This window comes from Cherax quadricarinatus, chromosome 36 (assembly GCF_038502225.1).
Source record: "Cherax quadricarinatus isolate ZL_2023a chromosome 36, ASM3850222v1, whole genome shotgun sequence".
Lineage (NCBI taxonomy): Eukaryota > Metazoa > Arthropoda > Malacostraca > Decapoda > Parastacidae > Cherax > Cherax quadricarinatus.
In genome coordinates this window covers 35,172,992-35,200,872 of record NC_091327.1, presented here as the reverse complement: position 1 = coordinate 35,200,872, position 27,881 = coordinate 35,172,992, and the positions used below count along the sequence as shown (strand labels likewise).

General features: G+C 40.4%; 1 protein-coding gene across 4 annotated transcripts; it reads left to right on the top strand.

Annotated features, from left to right (window-relative positions):
* The first annotated feature begins 188 nt into the window (after positions 1–188).
* On the top strand, positions 189–19,928 carry LOC128691425 (uncharacterized). 4 transcript variants are annotated; one of them, XM_053780297.1, is made up of 4 exons: positions 189–325; positions 11,600–11,710; positions 18,843–19,413; positions 19,594–19,928. In XM_053780297.1, the coding sequence occupies exons 2-4, from the start codon at positions 11,654–11,656 to the stop codon at positions 19,764–19,766; spliced, it is 801 nt and encodes a 266-aa protein (XP_053636272.1). In that variant the 5' UTR covers positions 189–325; positions 11,600–11,653; the 3' UTR covers positions 19,767–19,928. The 4 variants fall into 4 exon arrangements, with proteins under 4 accessions (XP_053636272.1, XP_053636270.2, XP_053636271.2 ...); XM_053780295.2 differs by having other exon boundaries at positions 18,843–19,928; XM_053780296.2 differs by having other exon boundaries at positions 193–264; positions 18,843–19,928.
* Positions 19,929–27,881: the final 7,953 nt, after the last annotated feature.

The window sequence follows — 27,881 nt, the reverse complement described above, 5'->3', positions numbered from 1 at the left end:
GTTTGTACAAAATTACTCATATTGTTATTGCCTTATTAATCTTAAGTTTGTATAAAGTTTGCCTGAAATGTTCTGCATATAAAGGGGCTTTTGGCATGTGCACCCAAATGTCAATCTCCTTTGTACAAACATTGCATCATGCTGAAATAAATATATCATTATCATTACTTGTATTTTGTTATAAAGTTGTGGCGGCAGCACTCAGGTAACACCGGGTTCACTACGGCGTCACTTGTGGTCGCCCTGTAAACCACCAACAAGAAGGTCAAGAAGCAAGTGTTTATTTAGGTTATACAAAGATCTGTAAGGTTATACAAACGTACCTGTAAGTCTTTACAGTGATCTTGATGGCACAGATGTTATAGTTATACATTTAGAGTATATTATACAGTTTTAACCCAGTAAGCTAATTATAACTCACACGAGAGAGAGAGAAGTAATTTACGCATGTTATTCACAGTAAAGTGAAACAATTTGACTTGTTTTCATTTGGGTTTTTATTGTACCTTATAATCGGGTATATATTGAGGTTTAATATGTGACGTTATGGCCCGGTGGTCTGGAAGGTGGCCCGGTGGCCTGGTGGCTAAAGCTCCAGCTTCACACATGGAGGGCCCGGGTTCGATTCCCGGCGGGTGGGAACATTTCGACACGCTTCCTTTCACCTGTTGTCCTGTTCACCTAGCAGCAAATAGGTACCTGGGTGTTAGTCGACTGGTGTGGGTCGCATCCTGGGGGACAAGATTAAGGACCCCAATGGAAATAAGTTAGACAGTCCTCGATGACGCACTGACTTTCTTGGGTTATCCTGGGTGGCTAACCCTCCGGGGTTAAAAATCCGAACGAAATCTTATCTTATCTTATCTTACTAACACTATATTTGACATCAAGCTACATTTTCAAACTTAATACACCTATATGTTGTGATTGCTCGTGGCTCACTTGGTTGCCTCGGCTTCCACTGAAGGACTGCGGTTCGATCCTCGAACTAGCAGAAACGTGAGAACATAGGAGCATAAGAAAGAAGGAACACTGCAGCAGGCCTACTGGCCCATGCGAGGCAGGTCCAAGTCTCCTACCGGCTTCAGCCAATGCCCTAACCTGACAGTGTTAGACTCTGAGGTACCTTCAGTGACAGAACTTGAGTTCAATGAGGACTAGTTGTACCTCACTGAAATTCTGAGAACACAAGCATTCCTTAACTCATCCTTGTTGCATGTGCTTTGATGCTCATTCAGGTGAACAGATCTTTGCTGCCTGTTATTCTTACATTCTTCTTTGGGACAGTGTCCACAGAGAATGGTGTAGATGCCTGCCATGGAAAAGGTGTAAAACTTCTTTGTTACCAGGAATACCCAACAGGTGCTTGCTTCTAGCAAGCACCTGTTGGGTATTCCTGTTAACATCACTACATGGGAGCACTAACAACTGTTTGAGAAATGTTCCGTGGAGGATATGTTGAGGATAGCTTGTGTCTTGAGGCTGTAGTCCTAGATTAAGAAAAAGGGAACTTAAAGACATGTGAAAGCTTGTGTTACGTAGGTACATTCCACTTCAAGGAAACAAGGACTGGAGATGTATACCTGGAGAGGGTTTCGGGGGTCAACATCCTCGTGGCCCAGTCTGTGACCAGGCCTCATGGTGGATCAGGGTCTGATCACCCAGGCTGTTACTGTTGGTCGCACATAAACAGATGTATGAACCACAGCCTGGCTGTGGTTCATACTGACTTTAGGTGCCTGTCCAGTGCCTTCTTGAAGACAGCTAGAGATCTATTGGTATTTCCCCTTATTTATGCTGGGAGGCAGTTGAACAGTCTTGGGCCCCTGACACTTATTGTGTTGTCTCTTTTCATGCTCGTTGCACCCCTGCTTTTCATTGGGGGATGTTGCATCGCCTGCTGAGTCTTTTGCTTTTGTAGGGAGTGATTTTCCTGTGCAAATTTGGTACTGATCCTTCTAGGATTTTCTAAGTGTGTATAATCATGTATCTCCCACCTGCATTCCAGGGAATACAAGTCAAGGAACTTCAACCATTCCCAGTAATTTAGGTGTTTTATCATACTTATATGTACCATGGAGGTTTTCTGGGTCAGAAATTTCACCTGCCTTGAAAGGCACTGTCAGTGTGTAGCAATATTTCAGCCTAGATAGAACAAGCAGTCTAAAGAGTGTCATCATCAGGGGCTTGGCATCCCTGGTTTGGAATGTTCTCATTATCCATTCTGTCATTTTTTAGCAGATGTGGTAGATACAGTGTTGTGATCTGAAAGTGAGATCCACTGACATTATCACTCCCAGGTCCTTTACATTAGTTTTTTGCTCTATTGTGTGGTTGGAATTTGTTTTATACTCTGATATAGTTTTAATTTCCTCACATTCTCCATATTGGAGTAATTGAAATTTCTCTTCATTGAACTTCATATTGTTTTCTGCGGCCCATTTAAAGATTTGGTTGATGTCCACCTGGAGTCTTGCAGTGTCTTCAGTGGAGGACAGTGTTGTGCAGATTCAGGTGTCATCTGCAAAGGAAGACACTGTGCTGTGGCTTACATCCTTGTCTATATCAGATATGATGATGCTGCTGTTAGGAGACTTGCACAGGAGGATGACAAGAAAAGATGTTTCCTTGATGAGGAATGTACTTTCATAACACAAGCCTTCATATGTAAGTTGTGAAGGTACACATTATCAATTATCCAAGCTGAAGTTTCTCTATATTGCATATCTTTCACTATGTTCACTGATCATGACCTGCACTGAACACTTTGCCAGTTGAGAGCCTTTAGTCTGAAAATATGTAAATTATCATAATTTTGTTCACAACTGTTGTTACAGTTGCTGCTTTAGGGAGAAATTTATCAAAATCTTATTTTTTGAGAAATTAAATATATATATACGTATATCTATACATATTATTTTCACATTTTTGAATAATTTTCTAACATTTTCAGAACATTTCTCAGGATCTCCACCATTAGGAGGTCGGCCTAAGGTACCTGTTTCGGTTCAACATACTCCTTTTAACCCAGTTTCTGGTGTGGTTTTTGCAGCAGGGAGAAGGGGGAAAGCAGTCTGTTTGTCATGCAAGACTTCTCTGCTGTTTGGTGCTTGGATACAGGATCTCTCTCCTGGAGTATGTCTGTGCTGTATCTGTGATCAGAGAGATTGGCTTCTATCCCTGCCCTTCTTGGATAGTGCCTTTGGTGCACTTTTGTTGGCAGTGGATAGGGGCCCCTAAGTGTCAAGCCCCAGTGATTTGGAGCATGATTTGGTTCATGCTTCAAGGATAAATGTCTTTACCAATGGATCTAAGAGTGAGGGTGATACATTGAAATCTTGGTACTCAAACAGCTCCCTACTTGAGCAAAGCTTGGCACTCAACCAAACAAACACGACCTGCCAGAACTGTGTTGTAAACTATTTTGTGTTCTCTTTTTTTGGTGTTTTTTTTTATATTGTATAAATAAGTCACCATGGAGTCTTTGAAGATTAGTGATAACAGCCAACCAAAAAGAAAATTGGTCGGGAAGAATTCGTTCAATACTCGAATGGATCAGCACTCGAACAGCCTTCCAGAATGAATTAAGTTCGAGCACCGAGGTTCCACTGTATTGACATTGCTGTGATTGCTGGTTAGAACTCTTATTTTGCATGGTTAATTAGTTTAGTGTCTTTATTATGCACCCCATACTCATCCTGTGGGAGGTTTGCATGATTACCAGGTGTCTTCTGTGTTCAGTGGAGCTCACTGAAAGCTTCGCTGCTCTTATCTTATAGTTGTTCTTGGTTCACTGTGTACTCAGATCCTCAATGTTCTATGTTTGCTCTGGCCCAGTATGTTTCTGTTCACCTTTTGGTCCAAAAGATCCAAGAGTGATTGGTGCATCTCCATGCTTGACATAAAGATTATGGAGTTCCATTGATGCCCAGGCCATATTGGTGTCCCAGGAAATGAACAGGCAGATGCCAAGGGGAAGGCTACTGTAGCAAACCCACTCTACAATAGACTTTTGCCTTAGTGACTTCATGGACCATTCATAGATATGTCCTTGGGAAGTGGCAGACCCAGTGGACCCTACAGACAGGGAATGAGTTACTTAACTGTACAGGATTCAGCAGGATATGGATATTTGGCATTCCTCCTTCAACAGGAATCGTCACTTTGAGATGGTTACGCTGCCGGATTTCGATCTCGGAGAGGCTTAAAGATCTTAAAATGCTAAAAAATCAAAGAAATCATGCTAAAAAACTTGTTTTTCAGTATGCATGTAAAATTTCTTAAACTGTCATGCTTTCATGGTCACTGGTCAATGTAGTTTCCTTAGGTCCCCCTCCTGTAGCTGCACCACTGCTCTCAGCTGAGGATTGGGTCCTTAGGTCCCCCTCCTGTAGCTGCACCACTGCTCTCAGCTGAGGATTGGGCATACTCACGTGTGTCAGGGGACACACAAGTACTCCTGCCCTCCCCTCTGTGTAGCATGTGATGTTCTAATAACTGATAATCTTGGTGTTAAACTGTTTAGAAAAGTTTTCAGAAGAAGATTTAGGATATTTGATCATCAGTGTTTATTGACATAAGTTTATGCTACCAGACATCTAATATAGCTGACAAGGGTAACAGTGTTATTTAATAAAAATCATAATAATTATTTCTACAGGTACATGATACATGTTATACAGACCTAGCTGACATTAGTGACATACTATATAGAAAGCTCCTGGTAATGCAGAGCATTTTAGGCAACTTAGGTTAATCTTGTCCCCAAGGAAGTGACCCACACTAATCAGGTAACAACCAGGTACGTACTTGCTGCTAGGTGAACAAGGACAGTAGATGTAAGGAAACATTCCCAGTGTTTCCACCTGTACCAAGGATCAAACAACAGACACTCAGTGTGTGAGCTTAGTGCACTACGAACTGAGCAGTCACAAAAAATCCGCTATGCCATCTTAACAGTAAAAAAGCATACCCTAATGTATGCTTGATCAGTATTCACCAATATGTGGTTGCAGGGGTCGAGTCACAGCTCCTAGCCCCGCTTCTACACTGGTCGCTGCTAGGTCCATTCTCTCCCGGCTCCAAGAGCCTGATCATACCTCTTCTTATCAGTACATTGGACCCCCGGATATCGTAGTCATCGGATTTCATAATATTCGGTAATTGTAACGTTCTTTCATCAAAATATTGGCTTGGGAATCTTCATTTACCTCGGTAATTGACGTTTGTCCCAAGTGCATATGAGTGGCCCCGACCTGGCCACAGTCAGTGTGCCATTGTTTATCAGCGAGTGAGCACGATCCCACGCGTTTATACATTTCGTAATATTCCGTTCGTTTTAGTGCTTGCATCTTCTAAATAAGCCACCATGGGCCCAGAGAAAGCTAGTGCCAGCCCTTTGGTAAAGGTGACAAACACGATACGTAGAATTAAAAGAAAAGATTGTATAAAAATACGGAAGTGGTGGTGGTAGTGATAGTGGTAGAGGGTGGTAGTGATGGTGGTAGTGGTTGTGATGGTAGTACAGGGTGGTAGTGATGGTGGTAAAGGGTGGTAGAGGGTGGTAGTGGTTATGACGGTGGTAGAGGGTGGTAGTGGTTGTGATGGTGGCAGAGGGTGGTAGTAATAGAGATTTGTACAATGTGGAGTAGGATGGAAAGATTTGTGGAGGAACATCACCCTAACAAAGCTGTTGCAAGCAGTGTCGGCAACATGTACAATGACAATGTCTTGTCCCATTTTAGGGAAATTTTAAAGAGACTCCAGAAACAGAGCTCTCTGGACAGATATTTAGTGCCACAGGTGTGCAGTGACTCTCAAGCTTGTCCTAGTGGCATTAACCCTTTGACTGTCGCAACCCCAAATCCTGTAGTGTCTCCTGGTGTCGAAAATTTTTTGAAAAAAAAAATTATTTTTTCTTTTGAAATGATAATGTTTTCCTGATAGTAATGACACCAAAAGTGCAAAGTTTGATCAAAAACTTAGGGAATTACGCTCCCACGAAGTTAGCGATCTCGGCGATATTAACACATCAGTGATTTCACCAACTTTGAGCCCTATTTTTGGCCAATTCCATTGTTCCAGTCGACCTAACTCTAGCTATTTCTTTGGAACTCCATTTTTTCTATCAATTGAGTACAAGAAACTGCCCAAATACCGATTTCAGCTACCCAGTAAAGTGGTCAGAAATTGGCAGTTTGGTCAATTTCACGCAAATTAAAAATGATGCCAATTTCAAAATAGGGTCCAGAACAAACAGTGCAGACATTCTTGGCATTAAAATAACATATCCTCTATTCATTAGTCATGTCTCCAGGCCTCCCTTATATTACTCTTGCTTTCTGTTTTGATTTTTTATTCACAAAAAAATAGATTATGTATTTACTGTTGTGCAGACTACTGCATTATTGTAAAAATAGTATAAATAATACCAGTGAACTAGTGTAAGAATATTAGACTCCCCACTTGACGTGTATTGGACGTGTGGTGTTATTTGCTTACTCTTGAATATTGGTAAAAGTCGAACATTTCCGCTACTTTGAGCTCAAGTTTAAGGTCGTTTTCATCATGAAACTGATCAAAATCATCTCTATTTCTGTAATATGTTTTCTATTCTAGCAAATGAGACCAAGAAAACGAGAATACAACCATAAATACTATAGGAAAATACACCTCAAATTCGGCATTTTAATCCAAAAATACAGTCGGAGTTTTTTTTCTCTCTCATTATGTGCTGCGTGCTGCAGGATTTGTTTTTATACAGTGCACACTGACCACACAGACCCATTCTCTCACATGTGTGCTTACCAGCTTTCTCCTGCTTGATTTGAAGCCGCTAGAATTATTGAGTCAAAGGGTTAAAAAACAAAGAAAGGAAGTAACCCCGGAAAAGGACTCGGTACCTGAAGTTTTTATGGAATGAGATTCCCCTTCCAAACAATAGTAACTCCTCCATCCTCTCCTGTCTTCCATACACTAAGAAAAATCTTCAATAAAGGTAAGTGTCATGTTATTATTGTTATATTCTTCATGTCTTATTGTTTTCTGTGTAGGTAAATGTATATTTCATGTAAAATACTTATTTTTTTTAATACATTTGGGTGTCTGGAATGGATTAATTTGATTTACATTATTTCTTATCAGATATCATCAAATCCATACTCTCTGGAACGGATTAATTATAATAACCGGGGTCTCCTGTACTAGAATAAGATACTGTATTTTAAATTTTGAAATTTCATTCACATATTGCACTGAGTGGATTTATTTATTTATTTATTTATTTATTAATTTAAACATGATACAGAGAAGTACAAAGGAATACAGTTATTAAAGTGCAACATGCCAAAGCCCCTTGTATGCAGAGCATTATGGGCAGGCTTAAAATTAACTTAAGATTAACCAAGCAATGATATATTCAGTGGTAAAAACATTATTGTAAACAGATAACAATTTAGCACAAATGAGTATTACAAGGACAGGTCATATGGTCATTTACTGTGTTGCTGTGCATTCAATAGAATGGAGTATTCTGTTAGGTAATGTACTTAAAAAATAACAAAGATTGATTGAGTCACAGGTTAGACATTTATGAGATACAATAATAAGAAACATTTATGAGATACAATTTATGAGATACAATTATTCAGTATTTATTTAGTTGTGGGTGAGTAAGTGATTTTTGAGAAGAGACTTGAATTTATAAACAGACAGTGTTTCTTTTATATTCACATGTAATGAATTCCAGATTTTAGGGCCTTTTATGTGCATTGAGTTTTTGCATAGCGTGAGGTGGACACGAGGAACATCAAAGAGTGATCTGTGCCTTGTGTTATGATCATGTGTTCTGTTGAGGTTGGTAAGGAGACGTTTGAGGGGAGCGTTTATATCAGAGTTAAGTGTTCTATGTATGTAGTAGATACAATAAAAAGTATGGATGTTTTGTATGGTGAGTAGGTTTAGAGTTTTGAATATTGGTAGTGTGCGCTGCCTGCACTGGAAATTTGTTATCATTCTGACTGCAGCCTTTTGTTGGGTAATTAATGGTCTGAGATGGTTTATTGTTGTTGAGCCCCATGCACAAATTCCATAGGTGAGATAAGGGTAAATAAGTGAGTGATACAGGGCCAGGAGGGCTGACTGTGGAACATAGTACCATATCTTCGATAGTATGCCTACGGTCTTGGAAATTTTTTTGGAAATTTGTTGTATGTGTGTTTGAAATTTGAGTCTATTATCAAGGTGGATTCCTAAGAATTTTCCCTCTGTGAGTTTCGTGATAGGTGATCTGTTTATCATTATGTTAAGAGGGACGTCTGTAGCTCTGTTACCAAACTGAATGAAGTAGGTTTTGTCAATGTTTTGAGTAAGTTTGTTAGTCCTCATCCAGGTAGATATTTTCTGTAATTCGGTATTTACAGTATTGGCTAGCGTGACTGGGCTCGGGTGAGAGAAGACGTATGTAGTGTCATCCGCAAATAGTGTGGGTTTGAGTAGTTGTGATGCATTTGGTAGGTCATTTATGTATATGAGAAAGAGAAGAGGGCCTAGGACACTTCCCTGTGGGACTCCAACTGTAATTGGCTGTGCGGAAGAGTTTGCCCCGTTTGTGTACACATATTGGCTTATGTTGCTGAGGTAAGACTTTTGGTAGTTGAGGGAGTGCTCTCTTTTACCATAGTGCGACAATTTTATATTTAGCAAGTCATGGTCAACTGTATCAAAAGCTTTACGTAAGTCAATGAAGATCCCCAGTGGGACTTCTTTTTTCTCTATTGCAGTGTATATGTGTTCTAGCATGTGTATAATAGCATCATTAGTATTTTTATTAGGCCTGAACCCAAATTGACAGGGGTTGAGTATGTTGTGGGAGATGAGGTAGGAATAGATTCGCTTATGAATTAATTTTTCGAAGATTTTAGAGAGAGGGTGTAAGTTGGATATTGGCCTATAGTTATTCAAGTCTGTTTGGTCTCCTCCTTTATGGATCAGGGTGACCCTTGCTATTTTGAGAACTGTAGGGAAGGTAGAGGATTCTATGGATTTGTTAAAGAGTGTTGCAATGATTGGTGATAGCACTTGTGATGCTTTTTTGTATATAAAGGGTGGCAAGGTATTTAAATCTCTTGTCTTGTTTTTTAGTGTGTTGATAACAAGGGAGACTTCAGTAGGGTTAGTCGGAGCTAGGAACAGTGTGTTCGGGTAGTTGCCAGTGAGGTAGTCATTGGGTGGGGTATCTGAGCTTGGGATTTTATTGGCAAGGTTTTTTCCTATAGTGGAGAAGAAATTTTTGAGTCTGTTTGCTGTTTCAGTTGGTGGGAGTTGGGGTTCATCTGGTTTTATTAATTCAATTTTGCTATTTCGTGATATCTTTTTTGTTCCTAGAATTTCTGATAGGGTTTTCCAGGTCTTTTTTATATCACCTCATAAGTTGGATAATCTGTTCTCATAATACAATTTTTTAGCCCTTCTTATCAGGCTGGTTAGGATTGACGAGTAACGTTTTGTTTGGTCTCTGGTTATGTGACCCATTCTGTACTGTTTTTCGTATAGGTGCTTTGTATTTATGGATTTGAGGATGCTGGGTGTTAGCCAGGGACTGTTTAGTCTCTTAGCTGTCATCTGTCATCTAATTAATTACTTGATGAGACTGCAATAATACTATATTATATGACTCAAATATATAAATAATATAACGTTACCTAGTTGATATACAGTAGACCGTTATATTACATGGTAGTTATGTTCCTGAAAATGCCTTGTTAGGTAAAACCGTGTTAGATAAACTGAAGAAGTTATGGGGAAAAATAGGGTTACGTTCCTAAGAACCCCCCCAAAAAGCCAAACAACTTTTTTTTAGACCAACAGATCTAACAAAAATAAAAGTGAATATGTAATTGTAGTTCATTGTCATGATATGTTATGTTTTTAATGCTTAAGACTACAAATGGAACAGAAATAATAGTATTTCTTATCTTGAATTGTGGTTGCTAGTGTATGTCAGTGATTGTGAAGACAGTGGAGATGCATGGTTTGGCCCTACTTGGGGGAGATGGATGGTTGTTGGTTGTCGGCAGAAGTGGATGGTAGAGGTTCTGGTACTAAAGTCGATGGTTGTATTGGAGTGTGCATAAATTATGTAATGGATCTCTGGGCTCTTTTACCTTGCACTACATTATACAGCTGACTGTAAGGCATCATCAGATGGTCTAGACCCCGTTTCAAAGCACTGCTTCTAGATTTGTCAGGGTCCTTTTCAGTGAAAAAATCTGCTAGTTTAGCAGCAACATGGAACTGCTCACATAACTACTGCAATGTTAACTTTTTCTTCAGGCTCTTCTTCATCTTCTGTTATGTGGCTCCCTTGTATCTGTGCATGGAGCTCTGCCAAGATTTCCTCTGGACTCCTGTCTTCATCATCGTCATCATCTTCTTCTTCTAAGAGCTCATTCACATCTTCATTCATATCTTCAAAACCATCACCTGGTACTTTCCGTGCCAACTAAACAATTTCCTGAACCTGACTTTCAAGCAAGGTAAAACCAGTGAAAGAACTAAATGCAGATCATAACTTTCCCCAGCCTGCATTTAATGTTGATTGGGTAACTTTATTCCATGCACTTCTAGTATAGCTGATAGCATATGCAGTGTTAAATTTATTCCAGAAACTTGGTACTGCCAGGCTGGAGTCAGTCCATTGATGCAACTAGTTTTTTCATAACTTATTTTGTGTAGTTACACTTGAATAACTTGATAATTCCCAGATCCAGTGGTTGTATTAAAGGTGTTGTATTTGGAGGTAAAAATACAACTTTTATATGTGGGGTCACATCAAGCACAGCTTGTGGATGAGTACGGGAATTATCAAGAATGAAGAGAGCCTTGAATGGAAGGTTCTTGCTGTGCAGGTAAAACTTGACTTCAGGAATAGTGATGCTTAAACCAGTCGATAAATATTTCCTTTGTCATCCATGCTGACTGGTTTGACCTCCAAATTACTGGTAAGGTGTTTATATCTACACCTTTCAAAGCACGAGGATTCTTAGAGCGACACTCCAAATTTTTCCCCCCTCCCGCAAACTGAACCGTGTTAAGTTAATTTTACGAAGTGTTGTATAAAATTGTGCCACAATTTTTCAATAGTGCAATAACCAAAACGTGCCAAATAAAACCATGTAATATAACATTCTACTATAGTTATATTTGACCTCTGTAATTCTGTCTCATTTTGCTACTAACAGGATGAGCTGCAGGTATATGATGACCTAGCTGTTCAGACAGCACAAAGTATTTGAACAGTCAACTTACCTCTAGGCATTTCTTTACTGCTAGGCGAACAGGGACAGTAAGTGATAGGAGACTTGCTCAGACATCTTACCTTGCCAAATTGAATGCAGATGGTAGAGATGGACATTGTGTACAGTATTTAGAGTGTTTCTTTCTGTTTTCAGTGTGTCTCGAGTTATTTACTAGTGTCGTATTGCACATTTATGTGTTTTTCATGCTATAGTGTATATGACACTGTATTTGACTTGCTAATCTATCATATAATTTCTTTCTCACATTTATAAAAAATAATTCAATAAGTGTTTTCTTGCAGAAATTGGTAATCAAGTTTTGTGAGACAAATGATATTCAGCTAGTCTTAACAGCAATGACTGAAAGGAAGAGCACTGTTATAAAAGCATTCAAGAAAAGTTCTATTTCAAAGGTATAGTATACTGTAGTACTTAATAACTGGTGTTTTATGTTATTTAATTAGGTGTATGTGCAGTCTAAAGTATGATTAGACTAGATTCAGTGACCTACAAAGCATCTACTTATACCAGCAGATAGTTTAATAGACCAAATTATAAAATACTCTTGACCCATTATTCACAAGTAACAGTGTAGTATGGAACATAGCAGATGTCAGACAAAAAAATTCAGATAATATTGCTGAAACTGAAGTCCAGTTTCACTAAAGAATATTCATTGGTCATCACTAAAGGTCCTAGCTGTTGTAAACAGTGTGGAAGACCCTTGAAGTGCTTACCTTGTATAACTTTGAAGAGTTTAAAGAGCTTTTCTATTCCCACAGCTGTACAACCCTTGTGGATTTAACAGATTTGATTGTAATAGTAACATTTTATTTCAGTATGATACAATGTTTGTGCAGAGATGGGTGACATTTAGGTGTGCATGTAGAAAGCCCATTTTTATGCAGATCATTTTAGGCATACTTAATCCTAGCTTAAGACTAAAATGGCAGTAGCTAATTGTTTGCTTGTATATGTATATGGTTTCTAAGGGGTCATAAACAATAAATCTGGGAATTATGAGGGCAAACAAGCATGTTAATACATTATTTAACATTTATCATATTTAACCCTTAAACTGTCCAAATGTAGATCTACGTTCACCTGAGTGGCGCTCCAAATGTTTTGAAAAATAAAAAAACATTTTTTGTTTTTAAATTAAAGAGGGCAATTTTCTGTGTGGTATAAGACCAAAAAAAAAAAATAAAATTTAGGACCAGTACTTACCAAGATATAAGACCACAAAGTTGGCTCTGGATGCTAACCTGACAGTAACATCCAGTCCTGCCACTTGCAGAAGTGTTGCCAATTTACCTTTTTTTCTCATTTTTATTTTAATTAATATAATTTTTATGTTCTGATAATTACAATTTATAATAGTTCTTGTGATTTCATAGCTAATCTTTGTTCTGACACTAATATTATGTACTGAAATATTACTCAAATTGTAACAATCACACTGACAGGTGATCATTTTCACCTGCCCTGGTCATTTACTATTGTCTAGAAATATATACAAAGTATTTATAGGTCCTAGCAACGTTTTAGACATGCTGGAGTATGAAACTCCTTGAAGAATGGTGTAATGACAAGCGTCAGATAACAAGTGACATTTGATGAATGTGTGCTGCTGGAGGAAGGAACCTTACCTTTATATGTTTTTACTCTTGCAAACAAACATGTCTCTGTATGTCTGTCTAATTGTACACCTATCTGTCTGTCTATCTGTACATCTGTCTGTCTATCTGTACATCTATCTATCTGTACATCTATCTGTCCATCTTCTGTCTGTCTAGCTCTGCTTATCTGTCTGTCTAGTTCTGCTTATCTGTCTTTCTGTCTGCCTGTGTGTGTCAGTCTTTCCATCTGCTTGTCTCTGTCTCAGGGAGTGGCTAATAAACCTGTTGGTTTGTGGTGTATGGGCCACTCCCTGATTGCTGAGCAAGTGACAATGCTATTATTTGCGTCATGTTTATTTATGTCTTATACATATCTACAAACACTGTATAGCACTTGGCCTGGAATTTTTGGGTTATCCTAGGTAATTTACATTATGTATAATAACTGTATTTATGAGTTATGCGAGAGACAGAGATATAGACAGAGACAGCCAAAGCCAGCCAGCCAGCCAAATACATAAGAACATAAGAAAGAAGGAATGCTGCAGCAGGCCTACTGGCCCATGGCAGGGCCATGTCACCCCCTGGCTTAGACCAATGACCCACCTAGTCAGGTCAAATCCACTGAAAGAAGGAGCACGACATCTGATCTAGTAGCGCAAGCTAATGAGGTCCAACTCACACCCGCTCGTGCATTTATCTAACCTATTTTCACTTTCCTCTTAAAATGTGAGTGTTAACCCTTTGAGGGTCCGTCCCGTAGATCTACGGCTTTACGTTCAGGGTCCAAACTGTAGATCTACGTCATGAGCTCAGCTCACTCTGATAAACTGTGAGTGGTACATTTGGGCCTAGATATGAGAGAATACATCTATGTGGTATGTGTGCACCACATAAAACAGATCCTGCAGCACGCTGTGTATAATGAGAGAAAACAACTGAGATCATGATTTTTCGATTAAAACAGCGACTTTGCAGTGTTTTTTCGTATGTTTTTTATAGTTCTGTTTGCGATTTCTTGGTCTCATTTGATAGAATGGAAGACATATTACAGAAATAGAGATGATTTTGATTGGTTTTAGCACTGGAAATGGCTTGAAACTGAGCTCAAAGTAGCAGAAATGTTAAATTTTTGCCGATATTCAAGAGTAAACAAACGACCTCACGTGTCTAATACACGCCAGCTGGTGGGTCTAATATGCATTCACAAATATGGTGATGATATTTATACAATTATTACAGTATTGCATAACAGTAAATCTTCTATTTTTTGGTGTGAATAAGAATTCATTATGTGAATAAAAAATCAAAATGGAATTTATTTTTAAAGCCTCAAAACATAACTAATGAACAGAGGAAATGTTAGTTTAGTGCCAGGAATACCTACATAGTTTATTCTGGACCCTATTTTGAAATTGGAATATTTTGAACTTTGTGTTAAATTGGCCAAACTAACAATTTCTGATCACCTTAATTTGTAGTTGAAACAGTTGACTTGACGATTTCTTGTTCTCAATCGATAGAATAGAAGTAATACTAGTGAAATTGCTAAGAATTTGGTTGACTGGAATAATGTAATTGGCCTAAAATGGGAGTCAAAGTCGGCAAAATCGCCGATTCGTAAATATCGCTGACACATCAAAATTCGCGAGAGCATAATTTCCTCAATTTTCCATCAAATTTCATACTTTTTGTTTTATTACCTTCACAAAAAGATTCTCTACCATTTCATAAGAAAAAATAACAAATTTTTTTTTTTTAAATTCTTGGACACTGGGGCACCACTTCAGAATTGGGCCTTGGACCCTGAAGGGGTTAATATGACATGACATCAGTGACTCACTGGTGTTTGCCACGCTATTTGCTATAGCTGGCACTCATTTGAACTGGTACTCCCACAAGGTACTAAGTGGTCCCTGATTTTTTTCATAGTGCGCACACTGAGTGCACAGACCCATTCTTTCATGTCTAGGCGAATCAGGCCTATTGCGCCAAATTTGAAGGAATGAGAAATAAAAGGTCGATAAATGTTCGGAGTGCTGCGCATGCGCACGTATATCTACGTGTGGACAGTTTAACCCTTTGACTGTCGCAACCCCCAATCCTGAGGTGTCTCCTGGTGTCGCAAAATTTAAAAAAAAAAAATTATTTTTTCCTGTGAAATGATAGAGAATCTTTTCCCGATTGTAATGACACCAAAAAAACGAAATTTGATGGAAAACTGACGGAATTATGCTCTCACGAAGTTAGCGACCTCAGCACTGTTTACAAATCAGCGATTTCGCCCACTTTGAGCCTTATTTTCAGCTAATTCCATTATTCCAGTCGCCCAGACTCATAGCTATTTCTTTAGAACTCTATTTTTTCTATCGATTGAGTACAAGAAACTGCCCATTTACCGATTTCAACTACCTAATAATGTGGTCAGAAATTTGCAATTTGGCCAATTTCACGAAAACTAAAAAATATGACAATTTCAAAATAAGGTCCAGAATGAACAATGCAGACATTCCTGGCTCTAAAATAACATTTTCTTTGCTCATCAGTCATGTCTCCAGGCCCCTCTAATATTACTCTTGCTTTCTATTTTGAATTTTTATTCAAACAAAAAATAGAAGACTTACTATTATGCAGACTACTGCAATACTGTAATAATTGTATAAATAACATCAACCCATTCATGACTGCATATTAGAATGGCTAGTTGGACATTTATTGGACAATGGCATCATTTGTTTACTTTTGAACATTGGCAAAAATCAAACATTTCCCCAACTTTGAGCTCCATTTCTAGGTTCTTTTTATAGTAAAATAAATCAAAATCACCCCTATTTCTATAATATGTTTTCCATTCTATCAAATGAGACCAAGAAAACGAGAATACAACAATAAATACTATACGAAAATAGACCACAAAGTCGGCATTTTAATTAAAAAAAACGGTCGGAGTTTTTTTTTTCTCATTATGCACTGCGTACTCCAGGATTTTTTTTATATGGTGCACACTGACCACACAGACCCATTCTCTCAAATGTGGGCCTACCAGCTTTCTCCTGCTTGATTTGAAGCCGCTAGAATTTATGAGTATATATACATCAAACACGGTACCTCGTAAGACATATATATACGGCCGCGACAGTCAAATGGTTAAGGGTTAATTGTTGTAGGGATTACAGGTTGGATTCTGATTGCAGGTAATAAACCATAAATTTGGGAATTACAAAGAGGGCAAACAAGCATATTAACACATTATTTAAATCATTTATCATATAGTGCACGTATATCTATGTGTGGACAGTTTAAGGATTAATTGTTGTAGGGATTACAGGTTGGATTCTGATTGCAGGTAATAAACCATAAATTTGGGAATTACAAAGAGGGCAAACAAGCATATTAACACATTATTTAAATCATTTATCATATAATGCTACTCCCAAAGCCCAACCCTGGGTACATGTTCCTTGTATTCCTGTACACTTGATTAAGAATAAGGTTGTGGTTAATTATCATAATTTAAGTTGGGATACTTAGTTTGTCAGAACGTTTTATGCTTGCAGTTGACTCATTTATCACAGTACATAGTTACGTTCCTGTAAACCACGTATAAATAAAAAAATGAGGCAAAAAGGAACTGAACAACATGTAGGAAAAATAAGGCTATGTTCCTCGGAACTCAAAAATACCCCCCCACTCCCCCCTCAATTTTTTTTAAGTCTCAATTTTAAAGAAAAAAAGTCATTGTAATTGGATGTAGTGAGGCATACACAATGAAAATCTTTTGCTTATCTTAAATTATGGTTACTAGTGTGCTGATACTGAAAAGCATGAGGAGGGATGTATTGGTCCTACTAGGCTGAGGTGGATAGTTGTGAATAATAGGCTGAGGTGGATGGCTGAGGTTCTTAGACTGATAGTGATGCAGAGTTGTCATTAGATGATGGTTGTATTGTAGTACCCAGGTATTCTGTAATGTATTTTTTGGTTTGTTTTACTATTCTGACAGTAAGGCATCATCATCTGCTTCAGACCCTGCTTCAGAGCATTGCTTGATGTGTCAGGGTCCTCATCAGTGAAAAAGTATGCAGTTTCACTAAGAGCTTAGGCAGTGAAGATGCCAAATACTAAACACATGCTGGTCATTGATTTTTTTAATGTGTAAGTATATATAGGTATCGCAAGTTAATTATAAAATTATTTTTATAATGAAGGATGCAACTGGGCAATATTTACTTCCCTCATATTAAATTCCATTTCATAATTACAAATCCTAGTCATTAGAATTTGAAAGCTTGTCTGTTAAAGAATCCAATTTGAGATATATTGAGAATATTGAGCTATCAGAGAAGGATTTTTAGCAGTGTTAATAATGACTTCTTGAGCTGGGATTTTCCAAAGCAAATAACCCTGGTTTTATTTTTTTTTTGGGGGGGGGGGAATCTGTTGGAATTGTAAAAGATTGATTTGGCTCAAGTGATTTAGCTAGGCTAAATCAGTCTTAAGACAGAATCATCAGTAAATCAGTTTATTTCATTAGTTAGGTACATTGCTTGCTCTAAATGCTCTGCATAACTATGAGCTTTCTGTAATCACAACCAATTGTCACCCATCTGTGTACAAACATTGTATCATGCTGAAATAAATCTTTGTCTTTATCTATTTTGCAGCTTCTTTAAGTCAAATTTCAACTACATAAGAGATTACGTAACCTTACCATGCCACCATGACTCACAGTGGCTTAAAAAAAATTAAATAAATGCCCTGAAGAGAGGTGAGGGGTACCTTTATGCCAGTAAAAAGTTCTTCATCCAAGGAATGGGAGCTGCTCTCCCTCTCAAATTGAATCTGATTCCTCTGATTCCCCTGGTCACTGTACAGTATAATCCTTAATAACCTTCAGATGAAGTGGTGACTCCTAGGCACTCTAGTGGTGGATAACATAGCACCCCTCAGGAGAGTGTTGTCTCTCAAGTGTTTCTTTAGGTGGTAACACCAGAACGCTTTCCTATTTTCTGTTTTTCTCCTTATTTTTTCCCCTCAGTTGCAACTTGATAATAGTCTGCTCGCTTTATGCAGGTTTAATTTGAGAATTTACTGTTATTTGATGTCTTATATATGTATCAGTAATAATGGTTATGTGATAAACCTTTGCCCTATGCAATTGGTGCAGTTCACTAAATGCATGAAGATTCTTATGCAAAATTAAGCGCTGATGGCCTGATTGCTGCTGCCATGGGCCTGGAGTATACAATATATACTATACTACATAAAGCAAAGGCAATCTGTACATAGTATATACCATGAAAATTACAGTTTTTGAAACATTGTTTTTCTTCCATGAAAAGTAGAGGGGCCCAGAGAACTACATTCATCATTACTGAATGTTCTCTAGCTGCCTTTCCAAAAGAACACTGCCATTTAATGCACATGACTTACTGAACTGCAACTTATCCTACTTCATCCTTTAGAGTTCAGACATTATAATTCCTTCCTCCAAATTAAGTCTGGCTTGTTGGTTTCCCCTGAATAAATAATGGAAGAGAGGGGTAGGAAAGGAGAAGGTAGACTTGCATATTGGAGAGATATCTGCTTTCATTAAAATTTGCTGTGACTTGGCCTATGATTTGGAGTGAATTATGGATATGGTTTTTACAGTGACTAATGGATATAGGATAGTTTTGATTACTGTATATTATCAGAAATAAACACTAATTATACTAATGCAGTAGTAACTTGTTAAGATTGCTGAAAATTGGTAATAATGGCTACAATATGATAAACATATTAGCTACTTTTTATTCTAAAAGCATTGAATATAATTCTGGTGCTTTGTACATCATTCTACTCAACTACATTCTAGATCCTTTTTTTGTATCATTTCAAGATAACCTGCTCTAATTTTATACATATTTGTCTTTTACTCTTTAAGGTAAAAATCATCACGGTTCATAGCAATGATGTAGCTTCTCTCACTTCACGACATCCGGTTGGTATTGTGATAGCAGAAAGAAGAAATCCACAGCAAGTATCTAGTTCTGGGAAGGAGCCAAGACCAGTGTTTATACCTGGATGTCCTCTTCCTCAAGTTCTTCCTCCACAACATCAAGCTGCTACTCACTACTCAATAAAAGATAAATCTAAAGCAAATTCACATACTCAAATTTACAGGCCAGGGAAGTATGTAAAACACAAACAAGTGAGTAAACTTCCCAAAAATGTGGCCTTTAATATTGACCATGATGTTGAAATAGACAGAGTGTATGATCCCCAAAATTATGTAACATCTCAAGAGTCAGAATTTTTAAGACAGTCACACACTCAGCAGCCAAACCCTGAAAATACAGTGTATACTGGTGAAGAAAGAGCCACTACAACCCTTCTTAGTGGTTCTCCTCATTATGTTCTTGTTTCTCAAAGAAAGAGAGATGAAGCTGACCTGGATTCTTGTAATTTTTTAATGGACGGCAGTATTTCATTAGAAAGTCATTCAGAAAATTCAGGTATGCTATCAGGTTCAGACGATACAAATTCATGTGAAGATGCAACAATTTCATGCAATTTTAGTAGAAAATCTGACGTGAATAATTTTAGTAAAGATTACGTTAAGTCTCATTTTTTTAAAAGTGCTGGTGAAATGAGTTTGTCTGATACACTGATTACTGATTATACAATTTCTCCAGAAGCTTCCAGTGTTACTTCAAATGAAGAAATGTTAACACCTAACAGCTTGACCAGTGCACCACTTTCAACAGGAATTACTCAAGTTTTTCCGGTAAAGCGTGGATGTTTACATATCCGTCAAAAACCTCATCAGGGCTCGCATATCAAATATATAAAGCCTCAGGGAAAGTGAAAGTAGAATATTATCAAGGTGAAGTGAAAAATATGCTCAGAATTAATTAAAATAAAAGAGATAAGTGACAAATCCTAGGTATTAGGTTGGTAGACAGCAGCTGTCCAGGGAGGTACTACTGTCCTGCCAAGTGAGTGTAAAACAAAAGCCTGTACATAATTGTCCTCTTCAAGGGGGGCTCCTTGGCGTGGTGAAGAGGCTCTTGGTCTGAGGAATTAGCCCTGTCGGTCTTCTTCCTCAGACCGAACCTAATTACCCCCCATTCTCCCCTCCCCTATCCCATCCTCCCCATCCTCCCCTTTTTCCATTCCTCCTCCTCCTCCTCACCCCTCCCTTTTGCCCTTCCTCTTTTTAGCCTTCGTGATTTCTCCCACAGGCGCGCTAGTTCCTAGGTAGGGGAAAGGACACCGGGGTCCATCCCATTCCGTTGAGGTTTCTTGGCGGTGGCGTAGTTTGCCGTGGAATCTGGATTGCCTAGGGATGTCCCGATCCCTCTCCGGTATCCCGGAGTAGCTTTGGGTGTCTTTTGGGCGACGGGTGTATCTCTGGAAGCCACCTTTCGGATTCCGGGGGTGGTGGCTGAAGAAGGTATGCTTTGTGGCGGATATCCGGCCGCCCTCTCTTTTGTCCACCGAGGTAGCTCGGCAGATGTGAGGTTGCTATCCCAGATTGCTGGTTTACTGGCATGAAGGGTAGGGTATGGCACGGGTTCCATGCTGCATCTGCGCTACTAGCGGTGTCGAGTCCTCTTGGGCGCGGAGGGAGATTTCTGGCCCTTTCATTCCTCCTAGGAACTATCCCTCCCCGGTCCCCCCTTTTTTTTTCTTTTTTTTATTTTTATTTTCTTTTCTTCTTTCTTTTTTTTTCTTAAAAACAAAAAGAAAGAAGTAACCTAACCATGGCAGCCCTAGTCCATGAACCTGGTACCCCCGGGCCCCTTCTTGATACCGCACCCCGTTCTGACCCCGCCTCGTCTTTGGACCACTCTTCAGACATTCCTCATGCCTCTGTACCTATTGCCGGTGCTGTTTCCTCACCCGCTTCAGGTACTGAGGCCTCGACTGACTCCTTCGATTTATCAGACCTTCGCTCTCCTCTGACTATGCTTCCGGCCTCTCCCTCTACGGTGCGGCAATTTTCAAATCGCCGACCCGTTCCACGTCGGACCAACTCTGGTCCCACGCCTAAACGTCAACGACAATTACCTGCTGATGATACTTCTCCACCTTCACCTTCTCGTTCTTCTCAGAAACGATCGACACGTCCTTCACTACCTTTCCACGCTCAGTTTCAGACTGAACAGTGGACTAAATTCTTCACTTTACGACCAACTTCCTCTACTGCCTATCTTTCTGACCATAGTATTGGCAAGGCACTCCTACGCCATGTTGGTAAAGATATTTCTTTTCATGCTCTTAAGAGCGGTACGCGCATCATTACCGTACAGAATGCTACCCAGGCTCGTGAGCTCTCTCGTCTTTCCCATATAGATACTGTTCCTGTCACCCTTGAAAAACATCATTCCCTCAATTCTTGTAGTGGTACCGTTATTCTGCCCCATACCATAGTTCAACAAAATTTCCAGACATGTGGCACCGACATTCTAGAACAGCTGTAACTCCAAGATCTCCCAATCCTCAGGGTAGACACTTACGTTCTTCCTGCCCGTGGGCGGAGACGATACCCTAGCAATGTGGCTCGTTTAACTTTTGACAGCCGAGAACTCCCATCCTCCGTTTATATAGCAGGACATCGGTTACAAGTTCGAAAGGTGATCCCTACACCACAACAGTGTAGAAATTGCTGGCGATTTGGCCATCCAGCGAAATATTGCAGATCTATCGCCGAATGCCCAGTCTGTGGTGCCGATGACCATTCTAATACATCTTGCAATCGATCTCCCTCTTGCCTTAACTGTCATGAGGCTCACCCTTCGTACTCTCGCCATTGTCAGGTCTATTTAAACGAGCGGGAAATCCGTTACCTCAAAGAGACAGAAGGTCTCCCTTATGCCATGGCAGTTTCTCATCTCCGCCTCCAAGGGAGACTCCCACGTGTTTCTTATTCCCGTGTTTCAAAACGTCCCCCCACTTCTGGTATCCCATCTTCTACACCCACCTCTGTGGTTACCTCTCCCATAGTCAATCCTGTATCTAATCCTTTTGCTGTCCTCGGCTCAGACGTCCCTACTTCAACGCCTCAGTCTAATCTCGCTTCTTCGAGTTCTCTCTTACAAGCCTCAGTATCGACGAGACCTCGTACGACACCTCTTCCCAATCGTCCCTCTACTTCTCAAAAGTCAAAAAAAGGTCCGGTAACACCTCCTACCCATCTTCCACCTCCTCATTTTACCCTCCCTGTCTCTGTCCCTAGTTCTTCCCCTCTCACTGGCTCAGTTACAAGTGCAGAGGTTCACCCTCCTCCTCGTAATGTACCTTCCTCCCCTGTTCCCTCCCAAGTTTCTTCCTCTTCTGCCACCTCCCAGGTTCCTGTCTCTTCTGTCCCCTGCCACGCTTCTCCAGTTCCCTCCACCCTTTCGCCCCCCCCTACCTTGGTACAGTCCAATACAGTTCCAATCTTTACTCATCCTCCCCCTACCATTCCCAATATTGTCTCCCATACGACATCTCTGAATTCCGAAACACTTGAAGCAATCTCTGAATATATTGCAGAGACCAAACCATCAATGGACACTGATCCACCTTCCGCTCTTTCTCTCTCCTCTGCTCCATCTGCGCAACTCCTTTCTTCACAGCGCACCGTTCCTTCGCTGCTTGAACATTTTCCACTGCCTCCGCATGTGGACTTTTCTAACCCTTCTAGTCCGTAGGAACCCTTACCTGCGGATTTCAAGTATCTTTATCATTGCCAATTATGGCCTTTTTACAGTGGAATATACGCGGCCTCAGGGGTAATCGGGGTGAGCTTCAGATGTTACTCTCCCAGTTTGCCCCTGTTGGTGTTTGCTTACAGGAGCCAAAATTACACTCTGCTGTTATTTCTCACATCTCAGGCTATAATTTATTGTATTCTTCAGATCCTTTTCCTGATGGGACCTTTAATGAAAGTGCCCTTCTTCTCCGCACTGATATTCCGTACCATCAGCTATTTATTCATACTTCGCTGCATTACACAGCAGCCCGTATCCACTTACATAGGTGGTATACGCTCTGTTCTTTATATCTCTCTCCTTCTCGGGCATTATCTATTCCGGATTTTGCCTTCCTTGTTTCGTCATTACCGCCACCGATTCTGTTACTTGGTGATTTTAATGCCCACCATTTCCTCTGGGGAGGGTCTCACTGTGATTCCCGTGGAATTCAGTTAGAGGCTTTTCTTGCCACCCACCCCCTCCATGTTTTAAATACAGGTACTCACACCCATTTTGATCCTCGGACTCATACTCTCTCTTGCATCGATCTCTCAGTTTGCTCTTCCTCCGCCGCATTAGACTTTACTTGGTCTGTTCTCCCGGACTTACATGACAGTGATCATTTCCCAATCATTCTTACTTCCCCTTCATATTCGCCACCTCTTCGCACCCCACGCTGGCAATTTAATCGGGCAAATTGGAACCTTTACTCACACCTGACTGTTTTTAAAGAGGTTCCTTCTTCGTCCTCCATCGATGAGCTTTTACACCTCTTCTCGTCCTCCGTTTTCACCGCAGCTTCTCATTCTATACCCCAAACTTCGGGCAGGCATTCTCAGAAATGCGTGCCTTGGTGGTCTCCTGCTTGTGCTCGTGCAGTACGTTTGAAACGCGCTGCATGGGGCAGGTACCGGTACAATAGAACCACAGAGCGACTCCTTGATTTTAAACAGAAGCGTGCGATTGCTCGCCGTGTCATCCGTGACGCTAAACGCACTTGCTGGCGAGATTATGTCTCCACCATCACCTCTGCTTCCTCTATGAGTGCAGTCTGGAAAAAAGTACGAAAACTGAGTGGTAAATATTCTCCTGACCCGGCTCCTGTTCTGCGGGTTGCCGGTGTTGATATAGCAAACCCACTAGATGTTGCCAATGAAATTGGCAATCATCTGGTCCGTATTTCTCAGGGACTCCATCTATGCCCCTCATTTCTTTCCTCAAAGTCTGCCAGAGAGTTAGCACCCTTGGACTTTTCTTCTCTCAGAGAAGAACAGTATAATGTGCCTTTTACACTTCAAGAACTGGAGGCAACACTCTCAGCTTGTCGATCATCGGCAGCTGGGCCCGACGACATTCATATTCGTATGCTACAACATTTACATCAGTCAGCCCTTGCAGTCCTATTACGCCTTTACAATCTTATTTGGTCACAAGGAGTTCTTCCACAGCTGTGGAAATCCGCCATTGTTCTCCCTTTCCGCAAACCAGGCACTACGGGACATGAAACCTCCCACTATCGTCCCATTGCTCTTACCAGTGCAGTTTGCAAAGTAATGGAACGTCTAGTAAATAGACGTTTAGTGTGGTATTTAGAGACACACAACAGTCTCTCCACTCGTCAATATGGCTTTCGTAAGGGACGTTCTACCATAGACCCCTTACTGCGCTTGGATACGTATGTTCGTAATGCCTTTGCGAATAACCACTCAGTTATTGCCATATTTTTTGACCTTGAGAAGGCATATGACACAACTTGGAGGTATAATATTTTAGCCCAAGCCCACTCCTTAGGCCTTCGAGGCAATCTACCATCCTTCCTTAAGAACTTTTTAACTGACAGGCATTTCCGTGTTCGGGTTAATAATGTGCTCTCCCCGGACTTTATCCAAGCTGAAGGTGTCCCCCAGGGATGTGTTCTGAGCACAACACTTTTTCTCCTTGCTATTAATGATTTGGCCTCTAGTCTTCCATCAAATATTTGGTCATCACTCTATGTTGATGACTTCGCTATTGCCTGTGCAGGCGCTGACTGTCACCTCCTTACAGTTTCTCTCCAGCATGCAGTCGACCATGTTTCCAATTGGGCCACCACACATGGGTTTAAATTTTCCAGCACTAAAACCCACCAAATCACTTTCACTAGACGCTCTGTCATCTCTGATCATCCTTTGTACCTCTATGGCTCACGTATCCCTGAACGTGATACAGTCAAGTTTCTGGGCCTCCTCTTTGATCGTAGGTTATCCTGGAAACCTCACATTACCTCTCTGAAGGCAACTTGTCACAGCCGGCTGAACCTTCTTAAAACCCTTGCTCATCTTTCGTGGGGAGCTGATCGTCGAACCCTCCTTCACCTACATTCCACCCTTATTTTATCAAAACTTGATTATGGTGACCAGATCTATTCAGCGGCATCTCCTGCTACTCTCTCTCTAGCCTTAACCCCATTCATCACCAAGGATTACGTTTATGCCTTGGTGCTTTTCGCTCTTCCCCTGTCGAAAGCCTCTATGCAGAAGCGAACGTTCCATCCTTATCCGATCGCCGTGATGCCCATTGCCTGCGCTACTATGTACGCTCTCATGATCTCCGCAATCCTTCCATTTATAGAATGGTCACTGATATTAGTAGACATTCTTTATTTGTTCGCCGCCCCTGCTTACTCCGTCCCTTCTCTCTTCGCCTTCATTCGCTCTTGTCTTCTCTTCAACTACCACCTTTCTATGTACATGTAGCATCTCACTTTTCCCTACCCCCCTGGGAAGTTCCAGCTGTTCGAGAGTGTTCTTTCTCCCTCCCTTGCTCGAAAGCACAACTGTCTACGGTCGCTTCCCGCTCTCTTTTTCTTGACCACTTTCACTCTCATTCTCATGCCATTGCTGTGTACACAGATGGCTCTAAGTCTTCTGACGGCGTAGGATTCGCAGCAGTGTTTCCGGACAGCGTCGTACAAGGGCATTTACTATCTTCAGCTAGTATTTTTACTGCTGAATTATATGCCATCCTTACAGCACTTATCCGTATTGCATCTATGCCTGTGTCATCATTTGTGGTTGTCTCAGACTCCCTTAGTGCTTTACAGGCTATAAAAAAATTTGATACACCTCACCCCTTAGTCCTCCGTATCCAACTTTGGCTACGCCGCATCTTTACTAAGCATAAAGATATTGTTTTTTGTTGGGTCCCTGGTCATGTTGACGTACAGGGCAATGAACAGGCAGACACTGCTGCGCGGTCAGCAGTACATGACCTACCAGTTTCTTATAGAGGTATTCCATGTACGGACTATTTTGCTGTAATATCTTCCCACCTTCACACCCGTTGGCAACAACGTTGGTCTACTATGCTCGGCAACAAACTTCAGTCTATTAAACCGAGTATAGGTTACTGGCCGTCTTCTTATCACCAGTGTCGAGGTTGGGAGACTACTCTCTCCCGTCTTCGCATTGGCCATACTCGTCTTACTCATGGATATCTCATGGAGAGGCGTCTTGCTCCTCTCTGTGAGAATTGCCAAGCTCCATTATCAGTCAGCCACATTCTGTTGGACTGCCCACTTTATCAACGAGCACGCAGAATTTACCTCTGTCGTCGTCTTCGCCCCGCTGCTCTCTCTTTACCTTCCCTTCTCGCTGATGGACCCACCTTTCATCCGGACTCTCTCATTGACTTTTTGACAACGACTGACTTACTTCACAAATTCTGATACTTTCAGCCCTTTCTACTTGTATCTCTTGCTACCCTCTACCCCCGTACTATCCCCTGCCCCGCTGTTTTCCGTAACCTGCTGATCATCTCCCCTCCCTTCTGCCATCCAATTCCCTTGCTTCCTTCCCTACCCTGCAGCGCTGTATAGCCCTTGTGGCTTAGCGCTTCTTTTTGATTATAATAATAATGTACATAATTGTTTTACATGATAATAGAATTACTGGTGTCTTTTTTCTGTCTCATAAACATGCAAGATTTCAGGTACATCTTGCTGCTTCTGTTGAACATAGGTCACACTACACATGCATGTACAAACATATATACAGTAAGGCCCCGCTTTACGGCGTTCCGCTACCTCAAAATTTGCTATACGGCAAGCGGTCTTTTAAATACGGCGCCCCCCCACCCGGTTTGTTTACATTTTCCGTGACCACATCTATTATGTCAGGAAACTTTCCAAAATTTCAAGTGTTTTAAAGTTACTGCATATTTTATATGTACTCTGATAATTATACTTATGTGTACCTGTACCTAAATATACTTACACACTGTGCTGGTGTGCAGGTACACATTAAAATCGCTAAGTCTCTCTACTCATGACGCCAATACTACGTAATAATAATCACTCTTGGGCACACTAAATGTCTTATTTTACATCAATATAGGCATTTTCATTAATCCATCTATGATATTTTCCTCAAAATTATATATGAAACCCATTACATAGCATATAAACATGATACATACACTCAGAATAAAAATTGATGTAAATATGAGACTTGTTTATAAAGCAGCTGTGTAGGTAGTGTCCGAAGAATTACGTTTTCTCTAATCAAACACTAGGGGGTAACTAGAAAAATATTATTTTCGTATGCCTTTACTCTATGTGAAGGCTTACTCAGCCCTGTAACAACTTCAGACAGTATTACCAAGGCTGGCTCCTCCTCAGGAAAATTAATGAATAGAAAAAGGAAATAATAACAGACAAACATAAACACTTTATTATATAGAAAATATAAAATATAAAACACTTAAATATGAAATATTAATCCTACATTAAAGAAAATGACAAATGGAAAATATAAATGATACCTGAATTCAACGCTAATATATATATGAAACTTGGGTGTCTGGTGTTGGTGACACTGCATGCTGTTGAAATCGTAGCCGTTGCTGATGATGGGGGGGGGGTCGCAGGTGTTGGTTACAACCCACTGGCTAGCTCTTCACAGTATAGCCGTGATTAATCCGTCCAGATGACAGGAAAGCAGGTTTTTTTCCACTGCAATGATGAGGGGTTATATCCTGCTACTTGCATACACAAACAGGTAAGTGGATCAGAATTTGGGACATCTCAGAACGTTAGTCCGTCTCCTTCAATTCTACTCGTTGATTGGCAGATGACCCTCTCTGTCATCCAAGAGTAGTGCTGGGAGCTGTGAGTCTAGTGATTACTGTTTGGACCGGAGCCCCACACGTCACCTTTTGGGGGGGGGGAAGAAGGAGGAAAAGGGATAGCGGGAGCTAGACTGACC

What these genes read in the sequence shown, in the direction of transcription:
- LOC128691425 (XM_053780295.2), top strand. Translation starts at nt 11,654, where the DNA reads ATGACTGAAAGGAAGAGCACTGTTATAAAAGCATTCAAGAAAAGTTCT. An exon ending in AGAAAAGTTCTATTTCAAAG is followed by an intron (nt 11,711 to 18,842) that starts GTATAGTATACT and finishes TTACTCTTTAAG; the next exon opens with GTAAAAATCATCACGGTTCA.